An 18049-nucleotide genomic window follows, 5' to 3' on the forward strand; every position below is an offset into this window, starting at 1 on the left:
CCCAAGTACAAAATTTAAAAAATTTCAACAGTTAAAAAATTGTCAGCTGACAATTTGATGTGTTTGTATGCTCTGCCAGTAAAAATGGGAGTAAAAAAGTTGCTCTTTGTTTTAAAAAAATTAGAGTACAACATCGGCCGGGCCGTACTTTGGGTACCCACCACCTCGGGTATATATGTAAACCCCATTTTTTCACAATCCGGTGTAAATTGGATAAATTAAGCACACAAATTCGGCACGGACATTGAGTGCTCTAATTTTTATGTCACTATTCAATTGTGTAGAACAAAATATTGGTCTTTTTGGCAGATATATCCAATTATAAACCGATCTGAAAAATATTAAGGTCGGATATCGTGAGGCTTAGAAAAACTCAGTGTTTCGAATTTCAGCGAAATCGAGTAATAAATAAAGCTTTTATGGGCTTCAGACCCTTTATCGGCAGATCGGTCTATATGACAGCTATATCTAAATATAGTCGGATGTTGGGAGACTTAAAACTGCGCACTATTCCAAATTTCAGCGAAATCAGGCAAAAAATAAAGCTTTTATGGGCTTCAGACCCTTTATCGGGAGATCGGTCTATATGACAGCTATATCTAAATATAGTCCGATCTATACCATATTTGGGTCAGATATTGGGAGGCTTAAAATAACCCACTGTTTTAAATTTCAGCGAAATCGGGTAAAAAATAAAGCTTTTATGGTCTTCAAACCCTTTATCTGGAGACCGGTCTATATGGCAGCTATAGCTAAATACAATCCGATCTGAACCATATTTAGATCAGATATCGGGAGGCTTAAAATAACCCACTGTTGCAAATTTTAGCGAAATCGGATAAAAAATAAAGCTTTTATGGGCTTCAGACCCTTTATCGGGAGATCGGTCTATATGGCAGATATAGCTAAATATAGTCCAATCTGAACCATATTTGGGTCAGTTGTTGGGAGGCTTAAAATAACCCACTGTTGCAAATTTTAGCGAAATCGGATAAAAAATAAAGCTTTTATGGTCTTCAGACCCTTTATCGGGAGATGGGTCTACATGGTAATGCAAATTTGCCCATGAACATTCCATTAGGAACTGGGACAAATTTCATACAAATCAATGAGTGCTGTCCGATTCAATTTTAAGCTCAATGATAAGGGACCTCCTTTTTATAGCTGAGTCCGAACGGCGTGCCCCAAAGCGACACCTCTTTGGGGAGAAGTTTTTAAATGGCAAAGTACCTCACAAATGTTGCCAGCATTAGGAGGGGATAACCACCGCTAAAACTTTTTTAGATGGTCCTGCTAGGATTCGAACGCAGGCGTTCAGCGTCATAGGCGGACATGCTAACCTCTGCGTTACGGTAGCCTCTATCTATATGGTAGCTATAGCTAAATATAGTCCGATCTGAACCATATTTGGGTCGGGAAGCCTTAAACTACTCACTGTCTCATTTTTCATGGGCATTAGACCCTTTATCGGAAAATCGGTCTATATAGCAGCTCTATCCAAATATGGTCCGATTTGGCCCGTTCAAGAACTTAACCAGCGTGCATCAAAAAGTCGTATCAGTGCCAAATTTCATCTTAATATCTCGATTTTTGAAGGCTCTAGAGTGATTACAACAGATGGACGGACAGACGGATAGATGAACAGACACATGGACATCGTTAAATCATCTTAGAACTTTACAACGATCCGAAATATATGTACTTTGTAGGGTCAGAAATTGATATTTCGATGTGTTGCAAACGGAATGACTAAATGAATATACCCCCTATCTTATGGTGGTGGGTATAAAAAAGTAACTGACAAAAGGCAAACTTTAAGCAGAGTTTACATGGCACATCATGATCGTATTCATCGTGTGCAAGATATATTCATTTACAGGTAGTGGAAGTTGCCCAACAACAAAATATTGAGTGCACTATCTGTCAAAATCAATGATTAGTTCAACTCTGATTTTGATGTTACTATTGGGTTGCCCAAAAAGTAATTGCGGATTTTTCATATAGTCGGCGTTGACAAATTTTTTCACAGCTTGTGACTCTGTAATTGCATTCTTTCTTCTGTCAGTTATCAGCTGTTACTTTTAGCTTGCTTTAGAAAAAAAGTGTAAAAAAGTATATTTGATAAAGTTCATTCTAAGTTTTATTAAAAATGCATTTACTTTCTTTAAAAAAATCCGCAATTACTTTTTGGGCAACCCAATAAGTTTTATTAAAAATGCATTTATTTTTTTTTTTTTTAATCTGCAATACCAATAGTTCGCGCCATTTTTCGTTGTTTGTGTTTTATGGTTTTTAACTGTAAAACTCACACACACACAACCAAAACTCGTTGACAAATAGTGCACTTCGCCAGAAAAAATTGTACTCAGCTGTTTACGGTACACTACCTGGTAATTGTGTCATGATCGTGCGTACGTGTTGATTGCAGCTTTTGCCTAAAACGGTACATCGACTTTCCATTTCTTTGATTTTATTTAATTTTTTAATATCAATATTTTTATTTAATTTTTTAAATTCAATATCTGTCAATCAATGATTACACATTTCTTTGTAAACGGTAATCGATAGACGCCATTCATCGAAACAAATCAAATGATTTTGATTTTTCAGCCATGTCTCATGGTTATGTGTAGCATACACCAATACTATTACAATGACCATACATCAGATGTGCCATGTAAACTCTGCATTAAGAAGTAGCTTTGGAATGATCATTGAAAACTTTCTTCGTATTCAGTGGATTTGCAAAGTTTGCATGCAAAAGGTCTGTTCGCGTACTTTTCCAGTAAAAATTAGCAGGAGAATAAGAGCCATTTTACTCTCTTTAAAAAATTTGCAAGCAAAAGTATGCGAACGACTTTCAGTGAAAATTTGCAGAAAAACAGCTGATTTTGGTTGGTTTTTTATTTGCTTGCTTGGAAAACAGTTTTTATACCCTACACCACTACTGTGGTACAGGGTATTATAACTTAGTACATTTGTTTGTAACACCCAAAAGGAAGAGAAATAGACCCTTTGATAAGTATACCGATCGACTCAGAATCACTTTCTGATTCGATTTAGCTATATCCGTCTGCTTGTCTGTCCGTCCGTCTGTCTGTCCATGTTATTTTGTGTACAGGTCGCAATTTTCATCCGATCGTCTTCAAATTTAGTACAGGCATGTTCTTCGGCCTAGAAACAAAGTCTATTGAAATTGGAAAAAATCGGATCCGATTTGGATATAGCTCCCATATATATGTTCGTCCGATTTGCAGTAATATTGCAATAAAATGGTCACTTGTCAACCCATTCTTTCGAAATATGGCGGGACGGATTTTTTTATGACTCTCGACATTACTGGCGAATTTCATAGAAATCGGTTCAGATTTAGATATAGCTGTCATATATGTATATGGCCCGATTTTCACTCTTTGAGCCATTGCAAGCGCATTTATTGATCAATCTTCCCTAAATTGTACAACGCCTTGTTCGACGACTTCCACATTATCTCGTGCAGGGCAGTCTCCACTGAACTCCCCTTGACATAGGCATGCTGTTTGTATTTGAAAATTTCACTGGATGTCCTACACCTTATCATGGTGTCCACAAAACGTTCCATGGTTTTGAGTAGAAAGGACGTAAGGCTTATAGGTCTGCAGGCCTTCCAAATATCGGTTGCTAAAATAGTGTTCAGACAGGCTGAGGACAGTTGTAAGGTACTCGACTCCAGGCAGATCCAGATTCTTCAGCAAAACTGTGTGGCTTCCGTCTGCGAACAGCGCATTGCGCACTTGACGCCACGGATGACATTCCCAGCTTTGACTGTAAATTGTGATGACTGTCCAGCGGCACGGAGATCACTATATAGCAAATGCAAATATTGACCATGAACAATCCACTAAAGAACAGGGGCAAACTTCTCAAATACTCGTATCATTGTGTGCAGTCTTATTCAAATTTAAGCTCAAAGATAAGAGGCCTCCTTTTTATAACCGAGTCCGAACGGAGTGCCGCAGCGCGACAACTCTTTGGTGAGAAGCTTTTGCCATAGCATAGTACGTCACAAATGTCGCCAACATTCGGAGGGGAAAACCACTGCTGAAATTTTTTTTTGCACCATAGTTCCGCCGTTATGTCACGCTAAACAGTGTATTTTCGTGGTCACTCCGGAATAGCTTGTACTATTGGGTTGCCCAAAAAGTAATTGCGGATTTTTCATATAGTCGGCGTTGACAAATTTTTTCACAGCTTGTGACTCTGTAATTGCATTCTTTCTTCTGTCAGTTATCAGCTGTTACTTTTAGCTTGCTTTAGAAAAAAAGTGTAAAAAAGTATATTTGATTAAATTTCATTCTAAGTTTTATTAAAAATGCATTTACTTCTTTTTAAAAAATCCGCAATTACTTTTTGGGCAACCCAATATATAGTGTATAGTGTACTTTCGAGGTCACTGCACCATATATCCGCCGTTGTACTTTGATTTACCTTCGCCAACCAGTGTACTTTCGTGGTCACTGCATCACAAAACCCCCGCCGAGTGAACCCCAGCCCGGTATACTTACATCATGCCCGCGCCTTATCACCACCTATTTCACCCTTCCCAGAACAGTGTACTTCCGTGGTCACTGCACCGTAACAACCCGAGGCATATCCCGTGCGATCGCATTGTGACTCGACGACCGACGTAACCTAACCTCTACTGCCTCGCCGAATAACTCCGACGTTCCCCGCAACGCCAACGCCTCGCTTCGAAGTGCTGTTCCAGGCCTCCCCGCAACCAAATCAATTCCCGTTAAACCCCGCCTAGTCTTAACTCTAGCTTCCGTGTGTGAAGGTGGAAGTACCGTACCAGGTCCTCAACATCGTCAGCTGGCGCCGCCTGCCATTGATTTATTGTGATCCTAGCTGCAACCTTAAGAGTGCCGTGCCCGGCCTCCAACGTTTGACCAGCCGTAGCCAATTACCGCCATGCCAAGTTCCACCCGTGAACGGAACGTCTTTGATCGAGAAGTGGGAGTACCATGCCAGGTCTCCACCTACATCAACCAGCCACTGCCTGATTTGGTCCGTATTTCCGAGTGCCGCTCCAAGCCTGGGCGTTAAGTATTCGCTTGTAGTCACTAATCATCTTTATACCTACACTCAAATAAACAAGATTTTATAAACCTAAACAAACTCCGTGTTCTCTACTCTAGTCTCGGCAAATAAAAATGTCCCCTCCCCCACGAGTTATACCTTAGCCCGCGGGGGGAAACCAGGTGGGTGTGGACAATAGCAGCTTGTTAACTACATATGAAACATTTGTAAGAAATGCAGCCCCAGTATGGACTCAAAATGTAAGCGGAGCGCAGTGGAATTAGATCCAGAACTTCGATAACACGGCTCTAGCTACCTGTGGCAGTTTTTCTCCATTTTCTAGTGTTCCAACTTCGTCAGTAGACAAGGATCTGCTACTGCTGCGTAGACACCATAATTATTGTTTGGGTAGTTGTTTCTGACCCATTTTCGCAACGGACATCCCAACCATAATCTTGCGGATAGGCAACGATTTTCTAGATGTTCACCGTAAAATAGATAAACCGCAAACTAGTGAATGCCATTTTTGCAGTCAATTTGTTGCCTATGGCATCTGATAAGTTAACCTTCCATGGAACCAACTACAATACATTCCGGCAGATGCAGCCACCTCAATACCTATAGGGCTGGTATTAAATGTGTGTCCCGCTTGTAGGCAGGGTTGTTTTTGTTGTTGTAGCCACATTTTTATATTGAGGTGGTGAATTTCGTTAAGCTTTTGTAGGTGAGCCGGCTCGTTCCGGTCTATAAAAACAGTCGCCGCGGGAACATGGTGCCCATTGGTTATTAAAAGGCGCTAATAACTGTTCTTTTGCACTCAGTATTTGTGCAAGAGCCGGTTCTGCACGGCCTCTCACTGAGACTCTCCGCTCGATACCGCTGATTGTCCGCGACTGCCGTTGCAGCAACTCCGTATGGAGCATTCTACTATCCGCAACCTGTGGACGGAACCGATAGCTCGCAGCTAAGCCTCTCGTAACAGCAATGAACATCACACAGATTTTACCTCAATGGTCCAGCCTGTGTGATGTTCACAATTATCCCGTGCCAGGCAGGGTAACCATCCCAAAAATATAGAGTCCCTAGACTTGAATATTTACAATCCCATTGTAGCCGATTGTACGTATTGGGTTGACACGGTGAAGCCCGTCGTCGGCAGGGTAAATCTCAGTATTTTCCTCTTTATGTGGATATCAAATTAATGGCAGCCGGTTGTGAGTACTGGAATGGACCGATGGAGGCGGCAAGGGCTGCCGCCTTTGAAGAATTTCTTTGCGTTGCTGTTTTGTATGGTTAGTTGAACCACTTCTGAGTCCAATCAGTTTAGTTCAGCCACCGCTAGCTTTAGTTCAGGTCTTCTTATCGCTTGTTAAAAGAATAAGTGCGCTTTATCAGTACCCCTCCCAGTACTGTTTTTTGCCAACAAAGGGACTATATTCCCATCATCTTATCGCATATGTATGTAAGTCGTCAGGGATTTAAAGACTGCTGATACATACATACGAACAGTGAAAGCCTAGAGAAAAGCCACGTACCAGCCCAATCGGTATGTGATTTGGAGACCTTTCAGCGCGGCACCCATATTAGTTTGCAAGTTAGTTCATTTTAGGGGAAGAGTGAAACCCAGTACACACACTATTATACAACCCATTCTAGAATGTAGCTTCATAGTTTACAACAAACTTGCTTAAAATCTACTTTTTAACAACTAAATATCGTCTACCATGTAATGTCTTTTTATTTAACATAATGAATCATATTTCATTTATTATTTTATATTATCATAATTTTAAAATTATTTGAACTAAACAAGAAAAAAAAAATACAAAGACGACAAAATTCACTTGCGCGCCTCTTTGGCTTGGCTCCCAAACCTAAGTGTATATTGTGTTTGTGTGTGCTCGCTCAACTATTGTAGTTTCGTTCATTCCATTTGCTGTCACAAGTTTATGTTCGCTTCAACACTGGCACAAACTTCTTTATCGACTGGTCTCAATGATGATTTCATGGGTATCCAAATGGGAGTCGCTAAACTTTAAGGGAGCATAAGCTCCCAAACATGCACCAGTCTCAATGGGTAGTATGTGATCTTCAACATGGTCGGTTTCTTCAACAATCACTTCTTCATGCATTTGTTCTGGGTTGTATTTCTGTTCGATAGCATTTTCATTGCATTCACTTTCATGCAATTCGAAATCGGTGAAATTGTTGAAGACTGAACGGCAAACTGCGCACTCAAAGCCACTGGAAAGAAGCAGACATCAAGAGAAGACATATAGGTAAGCGAGTAGTATAAGGTTTGTGATATACTTACACCGGCTGCTCGTCAGCCATCTCTAAATTTTGTTTGGCTATAGCTTGGGCCTCCTCTATGGTTGCCTTCATATCAATATCTATGCCATCCTTTACATGCGACTGTAGATGTTTCTTAAAATTGCCCAATTGAATGAAGGACTTTTCACAGATACGACACCCATATGGTTTGGTATTCAAATGGCCCATAATATGCTTCTTAAGATTAACCCTTTGCGAGAAGTAACGACCGCAACGTTTGCATCGAAATGGTTTCTCACCGGTGTGGGTCAATTGATGGCGCTGCATATTAGATTGCTGGGTAAAGGATTTCGTACAGAATGTACACTGATATGGTCGATCGCCATTGTGTACGGAATAGTGGCGATTCAAATTCACAGACTGCGCAAAGGCCTTGCTACATATCTTGCAGACAAATGGCCTAACATCATTGTGCACTTTCATGTGACGCTCCAAATTTCCACTATTGCAAAAATATTTCTGGCATATCTTGCACTCATACGAAGACTTGGTCTGCGAGTGAACTTCTTTCTTATGCAAAAGCTGATCTCGCTTGCAGGGAAAAATCTGCAAAACAAAAATGAAAAGATTTCAGACAAACTGCACATTCTCAAGGATTATCGTTTTTCGTCCACCAACCCACATACCTTGTTGCATCTTTTGCAAGAGTACATGGAGACAACGCCACTCATGGGCACTTCCTCATACTCCTCCGCCATGCCACCTAATGTTGTGCAAACAATACAAGTTTAGTCTATCTTAAAACTTTAACTGCATCATGTAGAACACAAGCAAAGCTGTTTTGTTGAAGGACATGCAATAAGTACCTGTGCTCGGGTAGAATGCTCCAATAAATATTTTTTTTTTCTATTTTTCTGGGTTATTTATACCGTCGCAAGAGCAGAATTGGAAACTCATATGGTTGACAACAAATTGTAAAGGGTTGCCAAGTTTATTTATTGAATTCGGTGACTTTAGATTTGTTATCGACCAAAATCTGTTATCGATTTTTGAATAAATGAGTTGAAGCGAAGAAATTGTAAATTAAAATTGGTTTTTATGAGACGGGTTTCTTGTGGATAAACCTCCCGTTAACAAATAGGTATTCACGTACGCTTTACAGGTAATTTGGAAGATATGGCAGTATAACGCAGAAGAAGAGTGTTCGCGTATTAAAAAATTTGCACATATTTTTACAGTCGTCCATTTTCCAGCAAAGGTCGATACTAGCTCTGTTTGGGAACTCAAAAATTTGTGCAAATTTGCGCGAGAGAGAGCAAATTATGACAGTTAGAAAATGAAGAACCTGCAAATTTCTACTGGGACGTTTTTTGTCAGCACAAATTTGCAACTTTGAACAGATGTTTTGTAAAGGTCAGCTGTTTTATGAAAATCAGCCGTTACATGAAAATACAAAGACTAAAGAGAAAATGGATCAAAAGGCCAAAGGTAAGTAAAAAATATAAATATTGTTGATTGGTAATTATTAAATTTGTTTAATTTTTTACTTACTTTTGATGAAGATTCATGGCAGCAGCTAGTGTTCAGTTACGAGGGAGTGGGTTTTGGCTGAAATAACAAAAATACAAATGAATTTCAGTACGACCCACACACTCACCTTTGTGTATGTATACATGCTCGTAAGCAGCTGATAAATTGTTTGATGCCATATTATTTTTTTGTATGTAAATGGCTGAATTTTGACCAAAAAAATTAAATGTGGTAACCTTGGCAAACCACCGAAAGAACGATTTTCGGAAATTTTTCCGTAAAAAAGAACGTAGTAACAGCCTTTAGAAGGTAAGTGGAGAATTTGCGGAATTATTTGGAAAATCTTGACAATTTAAAACATTGTATCCTTCCAGACGCCAAGAAAAGAGCAATTATCGGTTTCTTAAGTGTTTTGATGGAATCGTCTTCTACGGAGAGCTACGATGAAATTAACACCGTTCCTTTGAATTTGTTGAGGAGGGAAAATGCTGCGATGGGATTGAGTGGGTCTAGCTGGGCAGTTAAACAAGCGACGCACAGTGCAAATTAGTCTGCCAATTGTGAAAGGATACAGATATTTTCAATGATAACAAAGTGTTCGTAGCCGCCACATGACCAAGTAGAAAACTCCCTTAGACACACATCAGTGGTCGTAGCATTTTATCTAGCCACAATATCCAAATGCATTAGATGGTTAATGTTGTTGTTGTTGTAGCAGTTTATTGCGTTCTATATTTCGTCTGCTTGATTCTGTTGAGTGTCAAGACCCAGGAACTCTGCGACTAAGAAGGGGTGCGTCCACAGGTATCTGGGTCTGAGTCGAGTGGGTCTGGCCGGGCAGTTAAACAGGTGGCGTGTGTCGTGCGGTCCCTGGTTACAATCGGGACATACATCTGCACGTCGGCATCAATCCTTGCTCTGTAGGAGTTAAGGCGGTTGCATCTGCCGGAACGTAATTGAGCCAAAACTAGTCTGGTTTGCCGGGGGAGGTCAATTTCTTCGGGAGGCGATCATTCTCCAAGGACCACATTCACCCGGTAGCCATTTACCGTGTCTGCATGAATGTTGTCTAGACCTGCTTGATATACCGCTTGATCTAGAGGTTCTCTTGTAGCGCTGAACCTCACGCTCTAGATCATGTAGATCTATCTTAAGGCTTCTGGACGGTGGATATCTATCCACAAGATGATGATTTGAATGGTTTCTGCGATAACAGCCCAAAAGGTATTGCTTAGACAGCATGTAGTTATGTCTTCGCACTGGTAGGATCTTTGTCTCCTGATGGAGGTGGTCCACATGTGAGCTGAGGAGACGGCCGGTCGCAGTTCCGAGGTCGGCATTCTGACAGATCGGAATATTATTCCACTGCTTGTCGCAAAGCTGATGAGACCACACTGGCGCTGCATAACTAATAGACCGGCCAATTGCTTTGTACGTGGTCAACAAGGTTTCTTTGTCAGCACCCCAAGTGCTGCGAGCAAGTCACTTGAGGACCTTGTTTCTACTTTAGACTTTATCGCAAATTGCTGTGGCATGTAGGGAGAATGTGTAAGAGCTATCAATTGTGACGTCAAGCATTTTGGGACACTTGATGGTCGGAATCATTTCTCCAGCGACCATCACAGTCAGCTCAGTATCAGCTCATATATGACTGAAGATTTGGTGGCAGATATCTTCAGATTACTTGCAGCGAAATATGGGGCAAGCTCGTTGAGGTAGACGTTCAACCTATCGCAGAAGTCAACAATGGATGGGGAGCCTGATGCCATGATCGTACAATCGTCCGCATATGATACGATCTAGAGATCTGTCTGTAGGGGGTGGAATGGAGGATAGGTAGAGGTTAAACAGTGCAGGACAGTGGTAAGGTACTCAACTCCTGGTGAATCCCGATTCTTCAACATCAATGTAGAGATTCCGTCGGGGCCCAACGCCTTAGATGATTTGGCGCCTCGAATGACATTCGTAACTTCGGCCACGGTAAATTGTAAAGGCTGTTCATCGGCTCGGAGACCACGAATACGGCGAATGCCTCTCCTCCTTTTTGACGGTTGACGGTTGAACAACCTGGCGCATCTCTTCGGATCAGTCATGGTTGTTTCGCCAAAAGTGACTGAGGTCCTGTCATCCCGTCTACCGGGGTTCGAGAGTGACTTATCAGTAGACCACAATTTGCCTACACCGTTGCCTAAGTTACATTGCTCCAAGTGTTCCAGCCCCGCTGACTACCCTGTTTAGCGGGGTCCATAGCACGAATCCCATCACGCTCATCTGCGGGTATCACTGCTTGCGCCGGGAAATTGGGCCGCACCTGGGGTATTCGACCGGCTGGTATAAAGCGAGCGTCTGCTGCGTTAATGATGTCCCGGAATTTCCTCTCGGCCACAAGCACATCAGAGGGGGGTGGCAGTTCACTGAAGCGGCGATTGGTATACTCTCTGAAGCCAGTCGAATCGGCCTTTTTATGATTGATAAACGTCCGGCGCTCAGAGGTTGTGAAGTCGGGTGGTCGGTCGATGGTGAGTATAATGGGGAGGTGGTCTGACCCCAAAGAGATGACGGCTTGCCAGGATATGTCACTCAGGAGATCAGGGGATGCAATGGAGACGTCTGGCAAGCTGCTGCACCTCCTTGTAATCCTAGTGGGTGCATCCTCATTCACCGTGCAAAACGTGGAGCTTTCAATCTGCTCTGCCAAAGCTATGCCACGCTGGTCGTTACCTAGGGGAGAATGCCATGACGTGTGATGCGCATTAAAGTCGCCTAGAACCAGACGATTATGACTTAATAAAGCAGTAAGCACATATGGTTGCAGTAAAAAAATCATCGCATTATTTTTAAAACATTTAAAACCTCAACGCATTTATTTTGATTGTAAAAACTGGCATCATATGCAAATATTTACCAATGGAATAAAATACAAATGTTAAAAAATGATTTTAAGCAGCTGGATTATTATCTTCCCCCGAACCAGCCTCTTTGGACAATGACTTCCTGCGGTTCTTGGAACGCTCTGAATAGCGTTGAACCTTTTTGTGACGTGGCTGTTCGTCTTTTTTACCAGTCTCACAATCCGATTGAGAGAGACTACGTACATCCTTGGAAGCCGAATTGGAATCACTTTCTTCAGATAGGCGCAAACGAGCCTTAGGTTGATAGATGGCAATAGACGGACGATCCTGTCAAAGATAAAAAGAAATTAACGTAAAATCTTAATTTTTTTAAGTTATTCTACCTTATTGCGTATGCGTCTCTCTTCCCGTCTTTCTTCCCTTTGTTTTTCTGTTAAATTTTTTTCCTGTTCCAGTTCTGTCAAATTATTTTTCTCTTCATTAGCTTCTGTCTTGATATCATCTGTTTTATCGTTAGTTTCCGGTGATTTTTCCTCATTGTCCTTGGTTTTTGTTGTAACCTGAGCATTGCTAGCTTGTTCTGTTTGATTTTCAACAGTGCTGGCCGTATTGGAAACCTTCAAGGTGGTGGAAGCTGTGAAAATAAAATTTCTTACTGACTCTGTCAGCATATCCTCAGTTTTTGATTTCTTTAAAATTTCTATGGGTTTGCTGGACTCTGTTTCGGATTTAGCCTCTATATCTTTTCTGGTTTCTTCGGCGTTGCTCTCATCCTTTTTGGCCTGTGCCGCCACATCATCTTTTTCTGCAGAAACTGTTTCCCCCTCTTTATTATTCTGCTGTTCCTTTAGAGCCTTCTTCTTTTGCAGATAGGCCTCGTGGCGTTGACGATTGCGTTCCTCCCTACGGCGAGCTCTAGCATTTTTCGGCTCCTCCCTTGGTTGATTGTTTTTCGGTTCGATTTTTTCCGTTTTATTGTTATTTTCTGCTGTAAGAACTTTCACTGGTTGGCTGGGTGCTGCCGGCGCTTGCTTTCGTTTCTCCTTCTCTTCCTCACGGCGCTTCTTCTTTTCCGCAGTACGCTTTTTCGATTCTTCGCGGCGTTTCTCTTTTTTGCTTGCCAAATACTGCAGCAAAGGTGTCGAAGTTATCTCCTCTTTTTTGGAATCCAAATTAAATTCTAACTTACTTTCCCCACCCTTAGCGGCAGCTTCACGCTCCTCTTCCAGTTTCTTAAGGAATTGCTGGTAGTGAGGTTCTTGCTCAATGGTATCCACCTTATTATCACCACCACGAGATTTGTTCTTCAAAAATCCCTGAAATGGAGCAAACTCCACAATGGCTGCATATTCATTGCCTTTATTATCCACAAAAACATAGCCATCAAAGCGGTCGCGGAAAAGAAAAACATCTTCATAGTTCTTGAAAGTTATATAGGCCCGGCAGGTAGCATCGAAACCCAAGGACCAATCAGCTGCCGCAAAATAATAGAAATCATAATCAGGTAAAGGATCAATTTGCTTGAGAAACTCTTCCTCGGTCATGGTGGGTGGTAAATGGCGTATAACAATCTTCAAACCAAAACACACAATTAGGTCAGTTCTTTAGAGTCCGAAAAAGTGTACAAACCTTTGATGGTGCCTTGGTCTTCTCCCGCTGTCTCTCTCGCCGAGACTTCTTGGAACCGGTCTTCTCATCCTTGGCCATGTTTTTAATATTTTATTTTTTCCAGGAAAAATGTATGTTTACATTACATCCAAAAGTTGACTTTCGGCTTATCGACTTTTTGTGTAAAAAAAGACGAAGTCGACTTTTACTGAATAAAAAAGTCGAATAATCGATTTTGAAGTCAAAAAATAATCGAAAAATCAAAAAATTTCGAAAAGTTGATAAAAGTCAAAAAGTAGGGCGAAAAAAGTCGGTATAGATTTAGTTTCAAGTCTATTTTTACTGCCGACAGTTTCGAATTGTTTTTTCGGCTATGGCTACAATAGTATGGGGGGGTAGGGAGGGTTGCCACTTTCCCAATTCGGTATTGTCTATTATTAGTGGTGTTTTATTTACCCACTAAGCGGCTTTTCTCGCTTATGGCCCTTTTAGACGGCACATCATGATCGAACTCATCATTTTTCACCGGATTATGATGAAAGGTGGTTTACATATATACACGAGGTGGTGGGTATCCAAAGTTCGGCCAGACCCACCCCCTCGGGTATATATGAAAACTTCCTTTCGTCACAATCCGGTGGAAATTGGATAACTTATGCATCTAAATTCGACACGAATATTGAGTGGGCTAATAAATACAAGTCACTGTTGAATTTTGTATTTCAAATTTCAACAAAATCGGGTAATAAATAAAGCTTTTATGAGCTTCAGACCTTTAATTGGCACATCGGTCTATATGACAGCTATATCTCAATACAGTCCGATCATTATCATATTTGGGTCGAACAGCGGATAGCTACTTACTGTTGCAAATTTCAGCGAAATCGGATAAAAAATAAAGCTTTTATTCGCTTCAGACCCTATATCGGGATATCTATATCTAAATATAGTCAGATCCGAACCATATTTGGGATGGATGTTGGAAGACACTGTTTCAAATTTCATTTCAATTTCAGCGATATCGGTTAAAAAATAAAAGTTTTATGGGCTTTAGACCCTTAATCGGGTGATCGGTCTATATGGCAGCCATAGCTAAATATAGTCTGATTAGATCCATATTTAGGTCAGATATCAGTAGGCTTGAGATAATCCTCTGTCTTAAATTTCAGCGAAATCGGGTAATTAATAAAGCTTTTATGAGCTTCAGTCTCCTTATCGGAAGATCGGTCTATATGACAGCTATATCTAAATAAAGTCCGATCTAAACCATATTTGGGCCCTATTTTTGGAGCCATAAAACCACTTACTGCTTCAAATTTCAGCGAAATCGGTTAAAAAATAAAGCTTTTATGGGCTTTAGACCCTTTATCGGGAGATCGGTCTATATGGCAGCTATATCCAAATATGGTCCGATTTGGCCCGTTCAAGAATTTAACCAGCGTGCATCAAAAAAAACGTACCTGTGCCAAGTTTCAGCTCAATATCTCATTTTTTGAAGGCTGTAGAGTGATTACAACAGAAGGACGGGCAGACACATTTTAGACATATGCTTTCCCGACCCCACCTAATGTATGCCCAATTTTGTTGAAATTTTTTGTTTCATTTCATTCTTTATTTGGAATTTGAACTTTTTAACGAATTTACTCATTGAGCAGACATTTACACATTGAGCTTTACAAAATTTTATTCAGCTTAAAGCTTCCCAGGCTTTATATTTATCCTTAGTATGGATATTTTGCGAACTCCTTGTGTATCGTATTCTTTCATTTATCCTTTGTATTTGGATTCTATGTTTGTGTGTAGCCCCAATTGCTTTGTCCACACCTGTTGCTGCATGGGTAGAAGCTGTAAAAGCTCTTGCCTTTGAAAAGCTTTTGTTATTTTAACCAAAGGCATCATCAGGTAGCTGCTGTTTACCATTTCAAATCATATTTGTTGATATAAATCAGTCTATTGCGGCATTCGGAAGAACACGGTTCGATAACTATTAACCCAACGGATATAACATACGCAGAGAAAAAGGATAGAGTGTTTTTGGGCCAAACTAAAGTGGGTCGATGGGAAACTGTAGCGCGGCTTATTTGATTTTAAAAATTCACCTATTTAAAATTCTTTGAAATGCTGCATACATGGCAAAATTACAACAACAAAGATAGAAAAAACCACATAATGTTAATGAAGTGCACACTTGTGCATGTGTTAAGTGTTGTATGTGTCTAAAAATGAGAAAGGAAAGGTTTTTTTGAAATCACTGAAGTCACTGTGTGCGTGTGGCTGTGTGTAATTGATATGCAGTGAGGTAGTGAATTTACGAGTTTAATGGCATTGCAAATGAATGAACGAACACTTTACTCTAAAGAAAAGATTAAAAGCAACCGCGATAATAGTTTGCAGAAAAATTGTGAAATTTCATAAAATAGTGACAATTATCCTTAATTGGTATATAATTAACATAATATAATTTAAAAAAAATAAAACACTTTTTAAAAATTTAATGAAAGAAAAATAATTTTAGTAGGCGAAGGATTAATAAAAAGACGAAGAAAAAAATTAAAAAAAAATATAGTTAAAAAGAAAGTGCAAAATAATATTTTTGTTGAAAAAAAATCCCATTTACTATATTAAATTACTTAAAAATTAAAAAAACAAGTATTTTGAAAATTGTGTTTCATATTAAAAAAAATTATTAAAAAATTTGTACCTCAAAAAAAATCTAAAAACATTTTTGTTTTTAAATTCACAATTTCAAATAAAAATTTTCTGCCTTAAATGAAAAAAAAAAAATGTTTTTCTTAAAAAATCCTTTCCAAATCTTCATCAACTAAGGCACCGCATACATTTCAAGATTTAAATGCAAATTATATAATTTATATGCAATGAATAATAAGTAGAGGATATTAACTTATTTCATGCATTATTTGCATTCGTCCATGAAAAAGCTATGAAATCGAAAAGTTTCTTCCATCGGAATTGTCTTCCCAAGTCACGGATAAAGAAATAGAAGAGGTAATGTTGTCGTCAACTTTATTTATGACTTTCACAACTAAATGAAATGAACATTCTATTTGCATATCTGAGTTATAGACATTTAAGAGTAAACATCTAAAGCAGATTAAAGGAATTCTTTAGAAATTACCACTAACGAGGAGAAATAATTGAGGAAAAACATGTAGAAAGGCATTAGCTTTGGCCGGGTCGAACTTTAAATACCCACCACCTCTGATATAATGGGTTGCCCAAAAAGTAATTGCGGATTTTTTATAAGAAAGTAAATGCATTTTTAATAAAAATTAGAATGAACTTTAATCAAATATACTTTTTTACACTTTTTTTCTAAAGCAAGCTAAAAGTAACAGCTGATAACTGACAGAAGAAAGAATGCAATTACAGAGTCACAAGCTGTGAAAAAATTTGTCAACGCCGACTATATGAAAATTCCGCAATTACTTTTTGGGCAACTTAATACATATGTAGACCCCATTTCGTCACAATCCGGTGAAAATTGGATAACTTAAGCACCCAAATTCGGCACGGATATTGAGTGGTCTAATAAATATATGTCACTGTTGTATTTTGTATTTAAAATTTTATCAAAATCGAGTAAAAAATACAGCTTTTATGAGCTTCAGATCCTTAATCGGCATATCGGTCTATATGGCAGCTATATCAAAATATAGTCCGATCTCAACCATATTTAGGTCGAATGATGGGAGGCTTAAGATAACTCACTTTTTCAAATTTCAGCAAAATCGGATAAAAAATAAAGGTTATAGGGGCTTCAGACCCTTTGCCTGGAGATCGGTCTATATGGCAGCTATATCTAAATATAGTCCGATCCGAACTATATTTAGGTCAGATGTCGGGAGACTTAAAATAGCCCACTGTTTTAAATTTCAGCTAAATCGGTTAAAAATTAAAGATTTTATGGGCTTCGGAACCCAAATCGAGAGATCGGTCTATATGGCAGCTATATCTAAATATAATCCGATCTGAACCATATTTAGGTCACATATCTGGAAGCTTTAAATAACCCACTGTTTCAAATTTCAGATAAATCGGGTAATAAATAAAGCTTTATGGCCTTCAGACCCTTAATCGGGAGATCGGTCTATATGGCAGCTATATCCAAATATAGTCCGATCTGAACCATATGTAGGTCAGATATAGGGAGGCTTAAAATAACCCATTGTTTCAAATTTCAACGAAATCGGGTAATAAATAGAGTTTTTATGGGCTTCGGACCCTTTATCGGGAGATCGGTCTATATGGCAGCTATACCCAAATATAGTCCGACCTATACCATATTTGTGTCGGATGTTGGGAGACTTAAAAGTGCGCACTATTCCAAGTTTCAGCGAAATCGTATAAAAAATGAGGCTTTTAGGCTCAGACCCTTTATCGACAGATCGGTCTATATGGCAGCTATATCTAAATATAGTCCGATCTGAACCATATTTGGGTCAGATGTCGGGAAGCCCTAAACTACTTACTGCTTCAAATTTCAGCAAAATCGGATGAAAAATAAAGTATTTATAGGCATTAGACCCTTTATCGGAAAATCGATCTATATAGTAGCTATATCCAACTATGGTCCGATTTGGTTTATATGACAGCTATATCAAAACATGGACCGATTTGGCCCATTTACAGTTCCAACGGACCTACACCAATAAGAAGTATTCGTGCAAAATTTCAAGCGGCTACCTTTACTCCTTCGAAAGTTAGGG

The 18049-nt window shown here is 39.6% G+C and overlaps 3 protein-coding genes and 1 long non-coding RNA gene across 4 annotated transcripts in view; 2 read left to right on the forward strand and 2 right to left on the reverse strand.

Moving 5' to 3' along the window:
* Positions 1-6778: 6778 nt before the first annotated feature.
* On the reverse strand, positions 6779-8301 carry LOC106088925 (zinc finger protein 883). Its single transcript, XM_013254641.2, has 4 exons — positions 8199-8301; positions 8019-8095; positions 7373-7938; positions 6779-7302 (listed from the first exon to the last, which is right to left on the reverse strand). The coding sequence occupies exons 2-4, from the start codon at positions 8088-8090 to the stop codon at positions 7038-7040; spliced, it is 903 nt and encodes a 300-aa protein (XP_013110095.1). The 5' UTR covers positions 8091-8095; positions 8199-8301; the 3' UTR covers positions 6779-7037.
* Positions 8302-8906: 605 nt separating this feature from the next.
* LOC131998063 (uncharacterized) lies at positions 8907-9579 on the forward strand. The gene is made up of 2 exons (XR_009398523.1): positions 8907-9171; positions 9237-9579. It is a non-coding gene; the product is annotated as an uncharacterized LOC131998063 (long non-coding RNA).
* Positions 9580-11693: 2114 nt separating this feature from the next.
* LOC106088924 (regulator of nonsense transcripts 3B) lies at positions 11694-13507 on the reverse strand. The gene is made up of 3 exons (XM_013254640.2): positions 13344-13507; positions 12098-13285; positions 11694-12041 (listed from the first exon to the last, which is right to left on the reverse strand). Exons 1-3 carry the CDS (start codon positions 13419-13421, stop codon positions 11802-11804), a joined length of 1506 nt encoding a protein of 501 aa, XP_013110094.1. The 5' UTR covers positions 13422-13507; the 3' UTR covers positions 11694-11801.
* A 2378-nt stretch (positions 13508-15885) lies between these two features.
* The window catches only part of LOC106088923 (diuretic hormone receptor), a 119409-nt gene continuing 117245 nt past the window's right edge, over positions 15886-18049 (forward strand). The window contains 1 exon segment of the mRNA XM_013254637.2: positions 15886-16328. The gene's annotated coding sequence lies outside the window, so the exon portion shown is untranslated.

This window comes from Stomoxys calcitrans, chromosome 5, assembly GCF_963082655.1.
Source record: "Stomoxys calcitrans chromosome 5, idStoCalc2.1, whole genome shotgun sequence".
Classification (NCBI taxonomy): domain Eukaryota; kingdom Metazoa; phylum Arthropoda; class Insecta; order Diptera; family Muscidae; genus Stomoxys; species Stomoxys calcitrans.

Coding starts and splice junctions, on each gene's coding strand:
- LOC106088925 (XM_013254641.2), bottom strand. CDS start 8,090: ATGGCGGAGGAGTATGAGGAAGTGCCCATGAGTGGCGTTGTCTCCATG. Junction 7,939..8,018: donor CTTGCAAAAGATGCAACAAG/GTATGTGGGTTG, acceptor TTTGTTTTGCAG/ATTTTTCCCTGCAAGCGAGA. Junction 7,303..7,372: donor ATGGCTGACGAGCAGCCGGT/GTAAGTATATCA, acceptor GCTTCTTTCCAG/TGGCTTTGAGTGCGCAGTTT.
- LOC106088924 (XM_013254640.2), bottom strand. CDS start 13,421: ATGGCCAAGGATGAGAAGACCGGTTCCAAGAAGTCTCGGCGAGAGAGA. Junction 13,286..13,343: donor AGACCAAGGCACCATCAAAG/GTTTGTACACTT, acceptor TTTGGTTTGAAG/ATTGTTATACGCCATTTACC. Junction 12,042..12,097: donor AGAGACGCATACGCAATAAG/GTAGAATAACTT, acceptor TATCTTTGACAG/GATCGTCCGTCTATTGCCAT.